Source organism: Myotis nattereri, assembly GCF_964212035.1.
Source record: "Myotis nattereri genome assembly, chromosome: 12".
NCBI classification, from domain to species: Eukaryota; Metazoa; Chordata; class Mammalia; order Chiroptera; family Vespertilionidae; genus Myotis; species Myotis nattereri.
In genome coordinates this window covers 9,030,740-9,045,176 of record NC_138087.1, presented here as the reverse complement: position 1 = coordinate 9,045,176, position 14,437 = coordinate 9,030,740, and the positions used below count along the sequence as shown (strand labels likewise).

The 14,437-nt window shown below is 61.5% G+C and overlaps 1 protein-coding gene across 2 annotated transcripts in view; it reads right to left on the bottom strand.

The window, feature by feature from the left end:
• Positions 1-908: 908 nt before the first annotated feature.
• The window catches only part of PHF2 (PHD finger protein 2), an 89,520-nt gene continuing 75,991 nt past the window's right edge, over positions 909-14,437 (bottom strand). Inside the window, exons 15-22 of one of the 2 annotated variants that reach the window (XM_081103528.1) lie at positions 13,787-13,965; positions 13,587-13,657; positions 12,632-12,855; positions 7,316-7,587; positions 5,255-5,350; positions 4,694-4,803; positions 3,611-3,995; positions 909-2,832 (exon numbers count right to left, since the gene is read on the bottom strand). In XM_081103528.1, the coding sequence (XP_080959654.1) occupies positions 2,744-2,832; positions 3,611-3,995; positions 4,694-4,803; positions 5,255-5,350; positions 7,316-7,587; positions 12,632-12,855; positions 13,587-13,657; positions 13,787-13,965 (1,426 nt within the window). In that variant the 3' untranslated portion in view covers positions 909-2,743. The remainder of the gene's footprint in view (positions 2,833-3,610; positions 3,996-4,693; positions 4,804-5,254; positions 5,351-7,315; positions 7,588-12,631; positions 12,856-13,586; positions 13,658-13,786; positions 13,966-14,437) is intronic. The other variant, XM_081103529.1, reaches the window with a different exon arrangement.

Here is a 14,437-nt window from a genome sequence, read left to right as displayed (position 1 = left end):
GCACAGCTTAGCCTCCAGGGCCCGGGCTCGGGGCCAGCAAGCCTGGGAAGGTGGGGAGGAGGCAGAACTGGGCCTGGAGGGGCTGCAGAGGGCAGCCGAGGGTCAGGCATGGTCTCCTGGTTCTGTGAGGTGAGGGTGTGGGGAGCCACAAGGCCAAGTCTGGATGGATCTGGGTAGAACACTGTCCAGCAGGTGCAGTGCCGAGCCTGGGATGTGGAGGGGCCATGCCTCCTGGAGGCCCAGCGGAATGGACTCAAGCTGTGGGTGCCTGGGGAGAGGGTCCCGTCCCAGGGCTCAGTGATGCCCGAGATGCCTGGCAGCCAGGCAGCCCCGCGCTCCTCCACAGCGGCCCCTCCAGCAGCTGGTCTTTCTTTTCCCTCCAATCCTTGACCTTCACTGTGCCCACACTTGTCTGGTAGGGGTGGGGGGTGGGAGGTGAGTTCTGCTTTTGTCCATTTGCTGTGAATAATGTCTGATGGAGACAAAACCCTGTATTTGTTCCTGACTGCCTTGTGGTTGGCCCTGTGCTCACTGGACTCAGCCAAATTGCCCATCTGTGAACCATAAGGTTTTAGAGGGTGCTTGGGGCTGGGGCTGGGGCTAGGAAGGTTAGGGTCTCGAAGGCTGCCTGCCCCACAGGTGTCTTCTGCCCATTCCTGCAGGCTGCTTGGGGTGCAGGCAGTGTATGTGCCCATAGGCCATCGGGGGTTTCTGAGGGGAACACTGGCGGCTCTGATGTGGGCAGGGGGCCTGGTCTGACTGCCCACCCTCACACCCAACCCTCAGGGTGCACAAGACCTCCCCCCCTCCCTCCCCCAACCACAGTGCCTCCCGCCCCATTGAGGACCCCTGCCACCCTCACTGCAGGATGGACGGCGGTGAATGAGGCAGAAATGACACAGACATGGTTCTGTACAAAACCTGAAATATCTTTACTCTTTTAAAACTTTGATTTAAGTTGCCTTAGACCTCATGGACTCAATACAAGAGTAATATGAATTGGGAAATAAAACACTTTAATAGCCACGATAAACTTTGTTAGAAATGTACATGTTGCCAAAATAATAATAAAATTAAAAAATAAGAGAGAGAGAGAGAGAACAGTTTGATGGCCGGGTTAGATTATATAAATGTTCAACAGTAACAGGCAAGGAAACCTTCAAAACGCTGGGCTGGAGTCGCCGGGTCCATGAGCGTGGCCTTGCCCATCCCCAGGCTCGGCGGCCAGGTCTCCGACAGGCGAGCCAGGGGCCAAGGCCGGCACGAAGCGGCCTCTCCGTGCGGACAGAACACCCAGGGATGGGCATATAAACGAAGCTCATAAGAAATATACAAATATAAAAAGCTACAAACATTAATAAATTACAGCATCACAAAACACAGAACACTTCACAAGGTGCTAGTAAAATAACTGTCCCCCACCCCTTCATCAACAAGAAGGAAAGAAAGCTGGTATTCGAGTTGAAGACTCATCTTCAAACATATCTGAAACAGATCTTTTGTGTACTGTTCGCTTCTGTAAAGACAGATATAAGGCTGCACAGACATCACTTGTTTTTCAGGCAATACCTTAGTCCCTAAAATAAAATAAAAAAATAACCATAGCAATAAAAAAAAAAAGGAAGGAAAAGAAAAAGCATCGGAAACCCAACTGTTCGTCAGACTCAGCAAAAAACTCGTATAAATGTTAATGAAGGACTCTACAAAGAAATTCCTAAAGATACTTTTACTCTTATAAAAAAGAAGTTATTTAAAAAGCTATTTACACGCTACATTCTATGAAAAATATGCTTCAGGAAATACATCTAAAATTAAAATACAGGATTGCCTGAGAAACAAATCCAGCCCCTCCGTGTCCATGGGTGGACTCGCGGTCCAGGAGCCACCCATGCACTCGACACCAAGTGACAGGTGACAAGACAGAAGTGCCAGGCCCCTGGCAACCTTGGGCCGCCATCCGCCCCGCCAGGCCCGGGGCAGGGTGCCATGGCTGGCAAGTGCTTTTGGGAGTGTGGACAGTGGGACTGGACAGGACCCACCATGTGGCTTTGCCTGGGCCCCCTGGGCCTGCATCAGGGCTGGGGATCCCACGGTGGCTCCCCTACCCATGAACACACTGACCCTGCTGCCGGGCGTCGTTCCTAGAAATGCCCTGGGCATTCAGGGGCGACCCCCACCATCTGGCCTGCCACGTGCCGGAGGGAGCCTGGAGGCCCCCCTCTCCTGGCCAGAATGGACGCTCGCTGGACATGTCGGAGAATCACTTGGGAAGAGATGGGGGCACATTAACACCCTGCTTTCTCCTCCTCTTCCTCTCTAGTGTTCTTTGCCTTTTTTTAAGCCTCTGGAGGCTACCAGCCTGTGGCTGGCTCAGGCTCTGGGCCTGGTGAATGTTGGCTCACTCCTCCTTCCTCGAAGGACTCATGCTCCCGCAGAGCCGCAGAGGCCCTGCCACCACCCCTGCGCTCGGGGCGCCTAGAGGCCGCCCTGAAACCGGAAGGTCCTCACACGGGCGGGCCGAGTTTCGGGAACTGGTCACTCTAAGCAGCGTGAGAAGGGGCGGCTGTCCGTATTGGCGAGCTCCGCCTGCTGAAGCCACAGGCGCTGGCTCAGGTGTGGGGAGTGGAGGCTGGGAGGAAGCCAGGCCTCCGGGGCGCGGCGGCGCGGCCACCCTCCTGGGGCTGACGATGTAGCGGGGCTCCGGGGTCCTGAGCGGAGCAGAAGGATCCTGGCTCTCCAAACTTTAAAGGAGCAGTTTTCCATTCCGATGAATTTTCAAAATTTTCCCAAGCCTCTGCTTGGCGGTGGCCATGCCCTTTTTTGTACGTTTTCCTGGGGGTAGAAGAGGGGACACAAAAAGGCAGATAGCTGTGTGAGAGGGCAGAGGAGCAGCGTGTGGGGTGGGAGTCTGCAAACCCCCCTTCACGCTCCCATCGGGCTGTGAGTGGGCCTGTGGCCCCGAGCCTGGGGTCCTGCACCCTCCAAAAGCACAATTCTTCCCCCGAGCCCCCAGCTCAGAGGCCGCATCGACGGGGGGCAGGGATGCAGGAGTGGGGCTGAGGCCAGGGTGGGAACGGGCCAGGCAATGGCACTGGGGTGGAGAGAGACCCCTGCCTACCTCCTGGCTACAGGGCCACCTGGAGCCACACGAGCTGTGTCCGCCACCGGCTGGGCCTCATGGCCAGCGGGAAGGACTCTGCTGGGAGCGTGAGTCCTTCGAGGCAGGAGGAGTGAGCCAACCACTAACCAGGCCCGGGGGCCAGGGACCGAGCAGGGGAGATGCCAGGCAGTCATGCCACCCCCAACTCACACCGGGTCCTGGGTCAGTCACCCTGGACCCCTCCCAGAGAACCCTTGGCAAACCGTTTACCACGCTCTGACTCCAAGCTAAGCCCAAAGCCAAAGCACTTGGGGTCTGGGGACCTGGGCCAAACTCAGGTAACCAGACCCCCCGTGTGCGACTCTGGCCCTCAACCTTGAAAGAGGCCATTCCTTTCACACACTGACCGTGTGGCCACACACACAGGGCTGCGGGGGACAGAGGAAGCCTGTGGTCATCTACGGAGACAGTCTGCAAGTCTAGGCTGCGTAGGGCCGGCAGGTACGGTACCTTTGGCAGCGGTGTTGTTGGGGGACGACGCGGAGGGCCGCCTCTGTGTGAGGAAGACCCCGGGGGCCATGGGCTGAGAGGCACGGCTTGCCTGGGCCCCGCTGAAGGTGCCGGCCACCGTGTACTCGTGGTCGGCCAGGCTGCTGCTGTGCGCCTCGGGTGGGATCTCGGGCGAGCTGCCCTCCTGCGAGGCCTGGCTGCTGGCGGTGCTGGTGGAGGCCGTGCTGGTGGAGGCAGGGGTGGCGGAGGCCGGGGTGGTGGAGGCCGAGGTGGTGGAGGCCGAGGTGGTGCTGGCCGAGGTGGTGGAGGCAGAGGTGGAGGTGGAGGTGGTATTGGGCGTCAGCTTCCTCTTGGAGTTCTTTTTCTTCCTGCTTTTCTGCTCCTCCTTTGAACAAAGCAGGTGGGCAAGTTGGCCGGCAGGGCGGGCCGGGCCTCAGGTGCTGGGCAGGCAGGCAGGGAGCAGCCCTCACCACCCTGGACCCAGGGGAGGCAGGTCCCTGTGCATGAGGCCTCTCCAGGGAGCTGAGTGCCTGCGCCCCTCAGGGCAGGGCGGGGCCTGAGGAGGGCACCGCGCTCCCTCCTGCGGCGGGTGCCCTGCACAGGGGACCATGTGGGATGGCGCTAAGCTCAGCGCCCTCCTCCGTCACCCTGCTCTGAGCCGCCTCGGGACTCTTGGCTCTAGAGTGTTCACTGTGGTCCTTTAACCTCCTCAGGTGCCCAGATGGGGCTGGGGCTGGTCTGGGTGACACCTGAGAGTCCGGGACCCTCTCTTCTGGGGGAGCTGGGACCAGGAGGAGCTGAGGTGGCAAAGGAGATAGATGGAGATGGCGCAGCCCCCTCAGCTCCGTGAGGACAAGAGGAAGATGCCGGGTCTCCAGCGACGGGGGAGGCCCCGAGGAGCTGTGTCCCCCGCACCTGGGACAACGGTCCTCACCAAGACAGTGTGAGGGGCCCAGGCACTGGTTCCCGCCATCGCCCCCCCCCGTGGGGACTCGGGGGCCTGAATAAAGCAACACTCAAATCCCCTCAGCTGTGCCAGCCCTCAGCACGGGTGGCTTCTGCACCGGGTGGGGCCCTCCTCACCTGCTGGGACAGCTTGGCTGCAGCGGCCGCCAGCCCGGTCTCGATGGAGGCCACTCTGGTCCCCTCTCGAACAGGCCTGTCCTGCCTCGGCACCGAGGGGCCGACCCTCGCTTTGGGAAAGAAGGGCAGCGTTCCTCAATGGGTGGCCCACACTGCGGGCACCCCTGGGCCCACTCCAGCCCAGCCTGCTCCTGAGCCCAGGGACACCTCACAAGTTGGGGAGGGTCAGTGAGAGGCCCAATCAGGTAGGGGATCCCACCCAGAAAGGCAGGAGTGGGCAGGAGGGGGTCATGTGTAAAGTGGACAAGCCCCCCCTCCCACCTGTGCCCCCACTGGCTGCCATCTGGGGGCCAGAAGCAAAGGCAGCTCTCCCAGGGCTGCTCCCTGAGAAGAAACTAGGCAGGGGCTGGCCCACCCGGGGCACCACCCCAGCCCACCCAGGAGCTCCTGGCACCAGGCCCAGGAGAGCAGCAGGCAGGGACACCCCTCTCGCCTGCACAGAGCCCACGTGCCGTGGCTCTCCTGCAGGTGTGGACGGAGCCCCTCCCGTCCCAGCACTACCTGTTGGGCTGTAGGGAGCGTCGTCTGAGGCTTTCCTCTTCTTGGACCGGGACTTGAAGACGGGGCTGTCCTCGTCAGACTCCAGGGAGGGATACACTGCAGAGGCAAGGGGAGGGAGGGCTGAGCCCGGCCACCCGGGCGTGGGACTGCAGGCCAGGACCTGACGTCCTGGGAGCCATCCTCAGGGTGCAGAGCGTTGGGCACGGGGTGCCCCAGAAACTACCCAGCCCAGGGCCCCTTTAGGCTCAGAGAGGGGCGGCCCCTGGGCAGCCGAGAGGCCCATCCGGCCCCCGGGGGCACCTCAACAGCCTCGCCCACCCCAGCCTGACTGCAGCACCCCCGTTCACCCATTCTTCTGAGAACGTCTCGCTCTCTGCTGTTACCAGAAAACAAACATCCTACGTCCACAGAGCTGATGGCTCTGAGCACCCCCAGACCCGCCTCAGGGAGTCTCTGGAGGAGACAGCCTCATGCGGTCGCTCTAGGTGACTGGCAGGTGCCACCCCCACCTCCCGCACTGTAAGTTGTGACCTTCAACCACCAGGACTTGTGGCACCTGAAACCCCAGCACCCACCCTGTGCCCAGAAAATGGCATTCATTCCACTTCCGTCAGCCCGGGGCAGGCCCCGGCGAGGCACGGACGTGTCCAGCAGATGGGGCAGGGCAGGCCCCCCTGGAGGGCTGTGGGGACAGGGGCACGGGCACTGGGCCCCTGGCCCATCAGGGCAGCGCTGAAGGCAGGCCTTACAGCATGGAGGCAGCGCACTCCTCACCCTGGGGAGCGGGAGCCTGTGTTAGCACGCTGTGGCCATGGGGACAGATGCGTCCCAGGGCAGCTCCTTGATTACAAATCCCCTTCTAGAGCCTGGACCCCAGAGCCTGGAGGGGCTGTGCCCCCGGAAGATGACTGCACCCATGGCCCAGCCCCTAACTCACTGTCACCTCAGACGCAGGCCACAGAGCCACTCAGCCTGTGTCTCATCTACACGCAGACGGCAGACGCAGCCTCAGTGCATCCACTAGTGTGGAATGGCAGCTGCATGGAGGCCGGCCGGCCGGGACCCCAGAAGGTGAAATGAGCTAAAACCTTCCACCCAGCGATGCCCCTCCCACGTATGTACCTGGGCACACGAGCACGGGCCACACAAACCCCTGCACACCAGTGTCCATGCAGCACTGGTCACAACCAGCCCTCTGGTGTGCAGGGGGAGGAAGGGGCGCACGATGCGGCGGGCACACTGTGTGTTCAGCCACCGCACTGTGTGACGGTGCTCAGCCATCACGTGAGGGGCTGCCACAGGCTGCCACGTGTGAGCCCTGAGGAGAACGCCGACGAGAGAAGCCAGACACCAGGGCGACGCACTATTGGATTCAGTGAACAAGACACCCAGGCTGACCAGGAGACAAGGTTACCAGGGGCAGCGACAGGCGGGGGAGCGGCTTCCTCTGGGGGGGTGACGGGCTCCGATTGGCTGTCGTGATGGTGGCACACCCTCTAAGTACAGTAAACACCACTGAGCTGCACACCTTGTGTGTGTGTGTGTGTGTGTGTGCGTGCGCGCGCGTGCGCGTGCTGTCCCCACAGCAATGGTGACACGTAGGTCCTGCTCCAGCGGAGCCAGGAGCCGGCAGGACAGTGTCCTTTAACGTTCCTCTTTACTTTCCGAGCCCCTTCCCCATACTTCATTGGAGCGGAGTGGGAGCCGAGGCTGCCGGGGGCATCCTCACCCGGTGAGAGGGGAGGGCCTTGTCGCACGCGGCCAGGCCAGAGCACAGCCCAGCTGCGCAGCGCGAGCAGCGCTATTATGCCTCTGGGCCGCCAAGGTCTCAGGACGGACACGGTCATTTACTTTCTTACCGGACGTTTGTCTTAAACCTGGGCGAATTGCGCTGCCTTCGAGGTAGTACGTTGGCCTGGCCCGCAGCGCCTTTGCTCTGAGAGGTGTTTGAGGCTAGCAACCGGTGCGCACTGCGCTGCGCACCCTAACGGGACGCATGGTCCCTGAACTCTCCCCTAGGAAAGGCCAGCTCCACGGTCAGGCTCTGCGCGCGGCGCTCACCATAGTCCGAGTCCTTGAAGCAGGCGTCCAGGTGGTCCTGCTCCTCATAGTCGTCCAGGTCCACGCTGTGCTTGGCCGCCCTCTTCAGCAGCCGCTTGCCTGCGCTCTTGCCGCCCGCCCCGTTCTTCCGGGCGCCGTGGGCCGCCAGCGAGCTGCCCTTGGCCTGGCCCGCGCCCCACGCGGTCTGTAGGCAGGAGTCCGAGGCCTGCAGGTTGGCCATGGATAGCATTCCCTGAATGGCTTCCTGTGTGCTGGGGGAGGCCGGGGGCTGGCTGGAGGCACAGAGAGACAGGCATCAGACCCAGCCACACCACAGCCCGCACATCCTCCCTCCAGTGATCAGTGGAGATGTGGGGAGGGTGGTGGTGGTTGAAGACTTCCCGTGGAAATGGCCCCTCTGCCCTCCTCCCGATAGACAGAGGGGCGTAGAGAGGGAACACAGGGAAGGAAAGCGGAGGGAGGGGAGAAAGAGGGACAGAAGGGAGGTCATTGGCAGACTGAGGCCCCAAACTGTCAGCCCCCCTCCACTGCGGCTGGCTGTGTCTGACATCCCCCCCATGCTGCTTTCCCACCATGGACCCTGCCCTCAGTCACAGCCCACGTGCTCCTCCCAAAGTGCCTTCGAGGGCACCCTTCACGGGGGTACCACAGCACTCTCGCTCCCATGATATGATCTGCCCAGGTGACACTCATGTTCTCTCTGTGACTGTGCCATCACCTGCAACTACATCTACACTCAAATCTACACCTGATCCTGTACACACATCTAACCTACACCCACACCTGCAACTGTATCTACACCTGGACCCACACCTACACCCACACCTCTACACCACCCCCACCTATAGCCACACCCCCACCTACACCTGCACCTACACCCCACCTGTATCTGCATCTATACTCACACCCACACGTGCAGCTGCACCCCTACTTAAACCCACATCTGCACCTCCACCTGCTCTGACCTCCACCTGTACGTCACCTGGCAGAGAGCCCCACCTCAGCTCCATCAGACCTTAGTCCCTCTCAGCCCCCAGGATGCACAGGCTGAAATGAGGCAGCTTCTCAATGCCACATCCACCCCCCGACCCCCGACCTCACCCTGCTGCCCTCCAGCTCGGGCAGCGCTGTCCCCCAGCACCAGCATATGCTTTTCTGACCACGTCCTTGTCCCCTGCCCCATGCTTGAGCCCCTGCCGCCTCCCCTGGCTGCTCTGGCTCCCTCCCTCCAGAAGGACCTGCTCTGGCTTCTGAAACACCCAGTGCAGCCGACATCACTACCCAACACCTGGTTATGTGTTGTCCTGGTTCTGGGAGGGGCAGGTGGGTGGCCCCTGTCCACAGAGCCAGGACCAGAGAGCTCTGAACAGTCCAACACCCCAGGCTGAGTCCAGGCTTCCTCCAGCGGCCTCCCTCCCCTCCTCGACTGCAGACCCTCTCAGAGGGCCCTGCCCAGCCTCCTCGAGTGTGGGGGGCACGTCTCTGCTCCATGCCCTTCCCCTGTCTCACAGCCCACCATGCCCCAGCCTACACCTCTCACAGCCAGTACCCCTAAGGATACCAGAAAGTCCTGGTAGCTTATACACACCAATAGCAATAAATGCCAGAGATTCTAGACTGGCCTGGGCTCCAGGTACCCCTGCAACTAGGACAGAGGGCCCTGCCCTGCTCACCCCCCACATCCCCACAAGGCATACTGCCCAGCCAGGCAGCTCCCAGAGGGCCTAGTCCAGTGGGGCATCTCCCTTCAGGGCCATTTCTAGCCGTCACCTGGGACAGAATGGCAACCCAGCCTGTGGGTCCCACCCACACCTTTCACTGCATCAGGGCCAGTGGGGGAGGGTGGCCCTCCCTCTGCTCCCTGGAGTCCTGGGGGGCAGGTCCGGGAGCCGGGCGTGGGGTTGGGGAACTGCAGCCCCGCTTATCCCTCCTGTCACAGACCCCAGAGTCCCAGGAGAAGGCAGCAGGAGCCCCATCCCGTCTGCCCCTCTGACAGGCCTCCCAGGGGAGCACCTGCCCACAGGGTTGCCGTGACCCCGAGGCAGCACCAAAAAGCACTGATCCACGCGGGAGGGCTCTGCCCCCTCCCCTCTCACACTGTCTCCTCCTTGCTCCCACCTCCACTTCCAAAAAGTGTTTGAAGCATCTATAATAATAAAAGCGCAATATGCTAATTAGACTGGACGACCTTCCAGACGAAGCTGGGGCTGCGGGGGAAGCCGGTGCCGGCAGCCCGGGGAAGGAAGGCCTGCTCTTGCATGAATTTCGTGCATCGGGCCTCTGGTATTTATTAAGACCATTAGAGCGAGAAGAGGTCAAGAGCACCTGCTCAGAAACAAGAGCCTCCCAAGGCTGAAGCAGGAGGGGGCGCAGAGACGGAGCTGACACAGAGGGCACAGACACGCAGGACAGTCCCTGAGTCAGGGGCCCCTCGGCAAGTGTGGACAGCAGCCGTCCTGCGAGAAGCACCGCTGGGCTCCAGGCCACGCGGAGGGGGAGGCGATGGGCAGCCCCCTCCAACACCAGCTCCCCCTCCCACCCAAGATGCACTGGCCCAGAGTGTTCTGGGGTTTCACTGGAACTGAACAGGATTATGTCCCTAAGCCACAAACAATAGGAAAATCAGGTAGAGTCAGACCACCCTGGTTCTTCAAGAACCCCCAGCTGGGCCTCTCTGCCCCAGTGCCCAGGACTGGCCCCCCAGCACCATGACCTGCTCTGCCCACGAAGCACGAGCAAAGGGCTGCCCAGACCCTGCTGGGGGCATGGCACATTGGGCAGCGTCACTGCCACACCGTCTTCACGGAGGCTCTCGGAAGCATGGGAGCTAGCAAGCCCACAGCTGGCCCTCCACCCTCTGCACCAGGCCCTGTGGAGGGAGGGCAGGATACGGCCGGCCCTAAGGTCTAGGTCCCTTACCCAGCCTCGGACCAGACAGACGCCAGGCTTCCGAAGGGGATGGGAAGGTGGGGGCCAGAACCCTCCACCTGGAGGGCTCCCTAGGAGCCAGCCTCCCGCTCATACCAGCTGAACCCGGAGGCCCAGCTCAGCTGCACCCACGAGGGCCACCGCCGGGCGGCATCTGTGCACAGCAGGCGCAGAGCAAGGAGCGAAGGCTGAGCAGTGCACATGGGAAGCACCACCTTAATCCTCCAATTATCCTGCCCAAACCCTCTCCTTCCCCCAGAGGTAAACACTAAGCAAACCATCCACCAGGAATTAACATAGTTTCCTCCATTTTCTTCAGCAGATTTTTTCCAAACAGCCAATACTTAAAACAGAGCAAATGGACCATCAAACACTGACCTACGCTCCAAATGGGAGACTGGAGAGGGCCTGCTTGTGGCAGGCTGGCGCGGGGGGGGGCGGGGGGGGGGGCGGGCGGGGACGGCCCTGCAGGCACGTGTGCAGTGTGGGCAGCACATCCGCAGACGCACGGTCCTCCTGGAGCTGGGCCTGCCAGGCTGGTCGGGAGCCCAAGCCAAGGCACCTGTGTTCCCAGCTCCAAGCGAGTCCTGGGCACCAGCCCGTCTTCCTCGACCCGGGGTCTCTCCCTGGACCTTGCAGGAGCCCAGGGTGTCTAGGGCTTCTCTCCAGGTCAGAGTGCCACCCAGGTACTGAGGTGTTGGCTCGCCACAGTTCTACTCAGAAAAAGGCACCCCAAAGGGGCATGGGGCCTCCAGGAAAGCGGCTCACAGCCAGCCTTCTCGTGGCAACGGTCCAGGGCATCCCTGCAGTGAGGGGCTTAGGTTTCCCACCCACAGAAACCCCTTAAAGCTGACAGGGAACCTGTACCCACCCCCGTAAGAGGGCGTGACACTGCACAAAAAATAGTAACTTATGAATGAAAATACGCAAGAGCCCTTTTCAATTAAGCCCCAATCACCTCCGAGAGCCCCTCTATCTAAGGTGGGCCTGGCGTGTGGCCTCCACAGACTCGCAGCCATGGGACCTCGATTCTGGGAACATGGACTCGGAGGGGAGGGGGATGTGTGGAGGGCAGATCTGGGGGACAGAGAGGGCATCACGCAGGCCACACGGGCCCCAGCTTCCTCAGGCCAAGTCCCTCTGGCCTGGATGGCACCACCCCACAAGATCAACCTTCCTGGTGCCCCATGTTCGGTTCTGTTTCCAGGCAGACGGAGGTTCTGGTCCTCCCTCTGCTGCCTCCTAGCAGAGTGGCCTTGAGCCAGAATGGCCTTTTCCCATCTATGCTGCAGGGATCTGCTGCTGCCTTGAGCACAAGAAGGGGAGACCTCCCCACAGTGGTTAAGGTCCTCGAGTGGGAGGCTACAGGGGGCATAGGCCTCAGCTCTGCGGTACTTGTTAGAAATTCCATGTTGGAGGGTGGGGGGAGGAGAATTGCCCGAAATGCCTAAAACAAAACTTAACTGGGAGTGAGAGAGAAACAAGCCCCAGCCCTTCATCGAATGCAAAGCCCAGATTAATCCATTTTTCTTGAATCAGAGAATCGAACTCGTCAGGCCTGGGCGGGAAGGGCCACCTGGTCTGAGATGATGGATACACACCCTGGACGACCTGCCCATCAGCTCGGAATCTCAGGGCTCCAGGACAGGACAGCATCCCCACCCCCGTGAGAGGGCTCGACCCAGCTAACAGGCCACACATCTAGACTCAAGGACAGTCTGCCCCCGTTGGTGCCAATTCAGCCCTCAGGGGGCAGGTGCTCACTTCTGTGCTCTGAGCCACTGTCTCCCAGGCCTCAGGGTGAGGCCTCTGCAGGGAAGGCAGCCTTGGGTCTCAGAGAGGCTCATCACATGCCCTTGACTCGGACGTCGGGTGCGCAGCCTGGAAATTTTCTGACATTATGTTTATGGCATTCAGAAAGTGACAAGACAGATGGCTGTACGTCCCAGCCGGGGGCAGCCCTGACACCTGGCAGGTGCCTGCCCGGGCACTGCTTTCCCAGAGGGTCCCCCAGGTACGGCAGCCCCTCCACCGCCCCTCAACTCCTCCTGCCACAGTCCCCACCCGCCATCACTTCTCAGCCGCCTCCCTGCCTGGCACCTGGAACTATGGTGGGAGGAGCCTCTGTCCTTGGAGCTCTGTGCCCTCCATCAAGACCCCGCAGACATGCAGGACCCGCATGGCCAGCAAACCTGCACCTCCCTGACTGCCCGGCACCCCCTCTGCCAGGCAGGGGTCCTCCTCTGCCTACCCAGTCCCTGGGGCGTGGGCTCCTGCGACGTGAGCTCCCTGCGTGCAAACTGCCACAGCCAACAGAGCCCTACCTCAGACCCCGCACGGCCCACGCGGAGGCACCCACGCCCCTGGCCACCGCTGGCCCAGGCCTACCTGTTGGGATTGTAGTCCAGCGCGCCCACCTCCTCACTGGCCTGCAGCAGGTCCAGGATGCCCGCGGCCGAGCCCCCGCCGTCCTTCTTCGCTTTGGCGTTGCGGGTGGGCTTGGTGTCCGTGTCGATGCGCAGGGAGCCCTCATCCGAGGAGTCGTCGCTCGGCTGTGGGGATGGGGAGCCGGTCAGAACAGAGCTGGGGGGAGCGACAGGACTACCGTTCCCCTGGACAAAAAAAAGAAGTTTTTAAAAATTAAAAAATAAAATAAGGAAAAATAAAAAATGTGAGATCCCAACCTGTGATGAGCACGTGGGGCTGGCTGGCCGGACGCCCCGGGTGGTTACTGGGGTTTTCCATCGGGATTGTGGAGCCTGCCCGCAAAGGACCTGGCGCCATCCTGCCCAGCACTGTTTCCCAGAGGAACCCTGGGCCCCAAGACCGTATGCAGGAGCCCCGGTATTGAGCACAGGTACAAAGGTGAGGAGCGGACAGGAGGACTCCCCGCACCCAAGGCTCCAGTTAACAGTCCTGGCAGGAGGCTCTGAGGGGAAACGCCGGGCTCCCCGGGCAGCAGGGGAGACCCCCATGCAGACCCCAGGCTCACTGGAGACAGCGCCACATTGTGGTTGGATGAGGCCTTACCAGTCCTCTAACTTAGTCCCCCAGCAGGTCCAGCCCTGCTCTGCACCCGATCCTCAGGGTCAATGAGGCATCGTCTTCATGGCATCTGGCTGGGCGCTCCTGAGGCCCACCCCTCGCACAGACCTGCAGACCCTCCACACCCGCACCTGCTCTCCCCGCTTCTGTGCAAGGCCTTGGGCTCACGTCCCCACAGCTGGCACCCAGCCAGCCTCCCCACAAAAACTCCAAGAAGAGGGCGGCACATGAAGACTCTCGGCCGCACCCCAAGCAGAAAGCGCACGGCCACGGCCACGGGGTCCCCGCAGGAGCTCACCTTGTAGAGCGCCGAGTCCGGCTTTGGCTTCGTCACAGGTGTGGGCAGCGGCTCCTTCCTGTCCAGTAAGACTGAGGCCAAAGCAGACGGGAGTGGTGGTGGCTTTGAGAGGATCGCTCTGGCCAGCCACGCCTGACACCCACCCTCTGCAGGATGGCCCTACAGGGCTGGGTCTGCCCCTCCATGTCCCCCCAACTTACAGGACAGGTCTCTCTTCGGGGCATTTTTCTTCCTCCTGATGGGAAACTCATCAATCTTGAGCTCCCCGTCATCCGACACGTACTCATACTCATCCCGAACGGGCTGGGGCTTGTCCTCCTTGAAGTTCTGCAAGGCCCCAAACACCCCTGGGCTCGGCTGTGGCTTGAGGGCCTTGGAGCTGGGACAGAAGTGGACTGGTCAGTGGGGGGTCCACATGGCCCAGCCAGTGCCCCACCACTCTGCCACGGGCGCAGAGGGTCAGCAGTCATGCCGAACACGGCCCGATCCCACAGCTCCCTCCCAGATGCCAGGGGCCGGCGAGGACAGCGCACAGCTCACGAGGTATGGCCTGGCCCTCCCCGCCCACACAAGGCCTCTCCTTGAGCTGTCTCAGGGTGTGCCCTGCACTGCCCCACCCTGGCCACTGGACCAGCACGGCCTTCCTTCTGCCCGCCCCGCAAGCTCTGGCCGCAGCCTCCCCCTGGCTCGGGCCTAGGGAGACAGAGGCTGGGCTACGGCTCTAATCCCCAGCTGTAGAAACACAGAGGCTGACCACCGGCGAGCCTGCTGGGTGTGGGTATGAGCCGGTAACACCACACACACACACAGGTGTGATGTGGCTACAGAGTCATGTCCACCTTCCTCTCCCG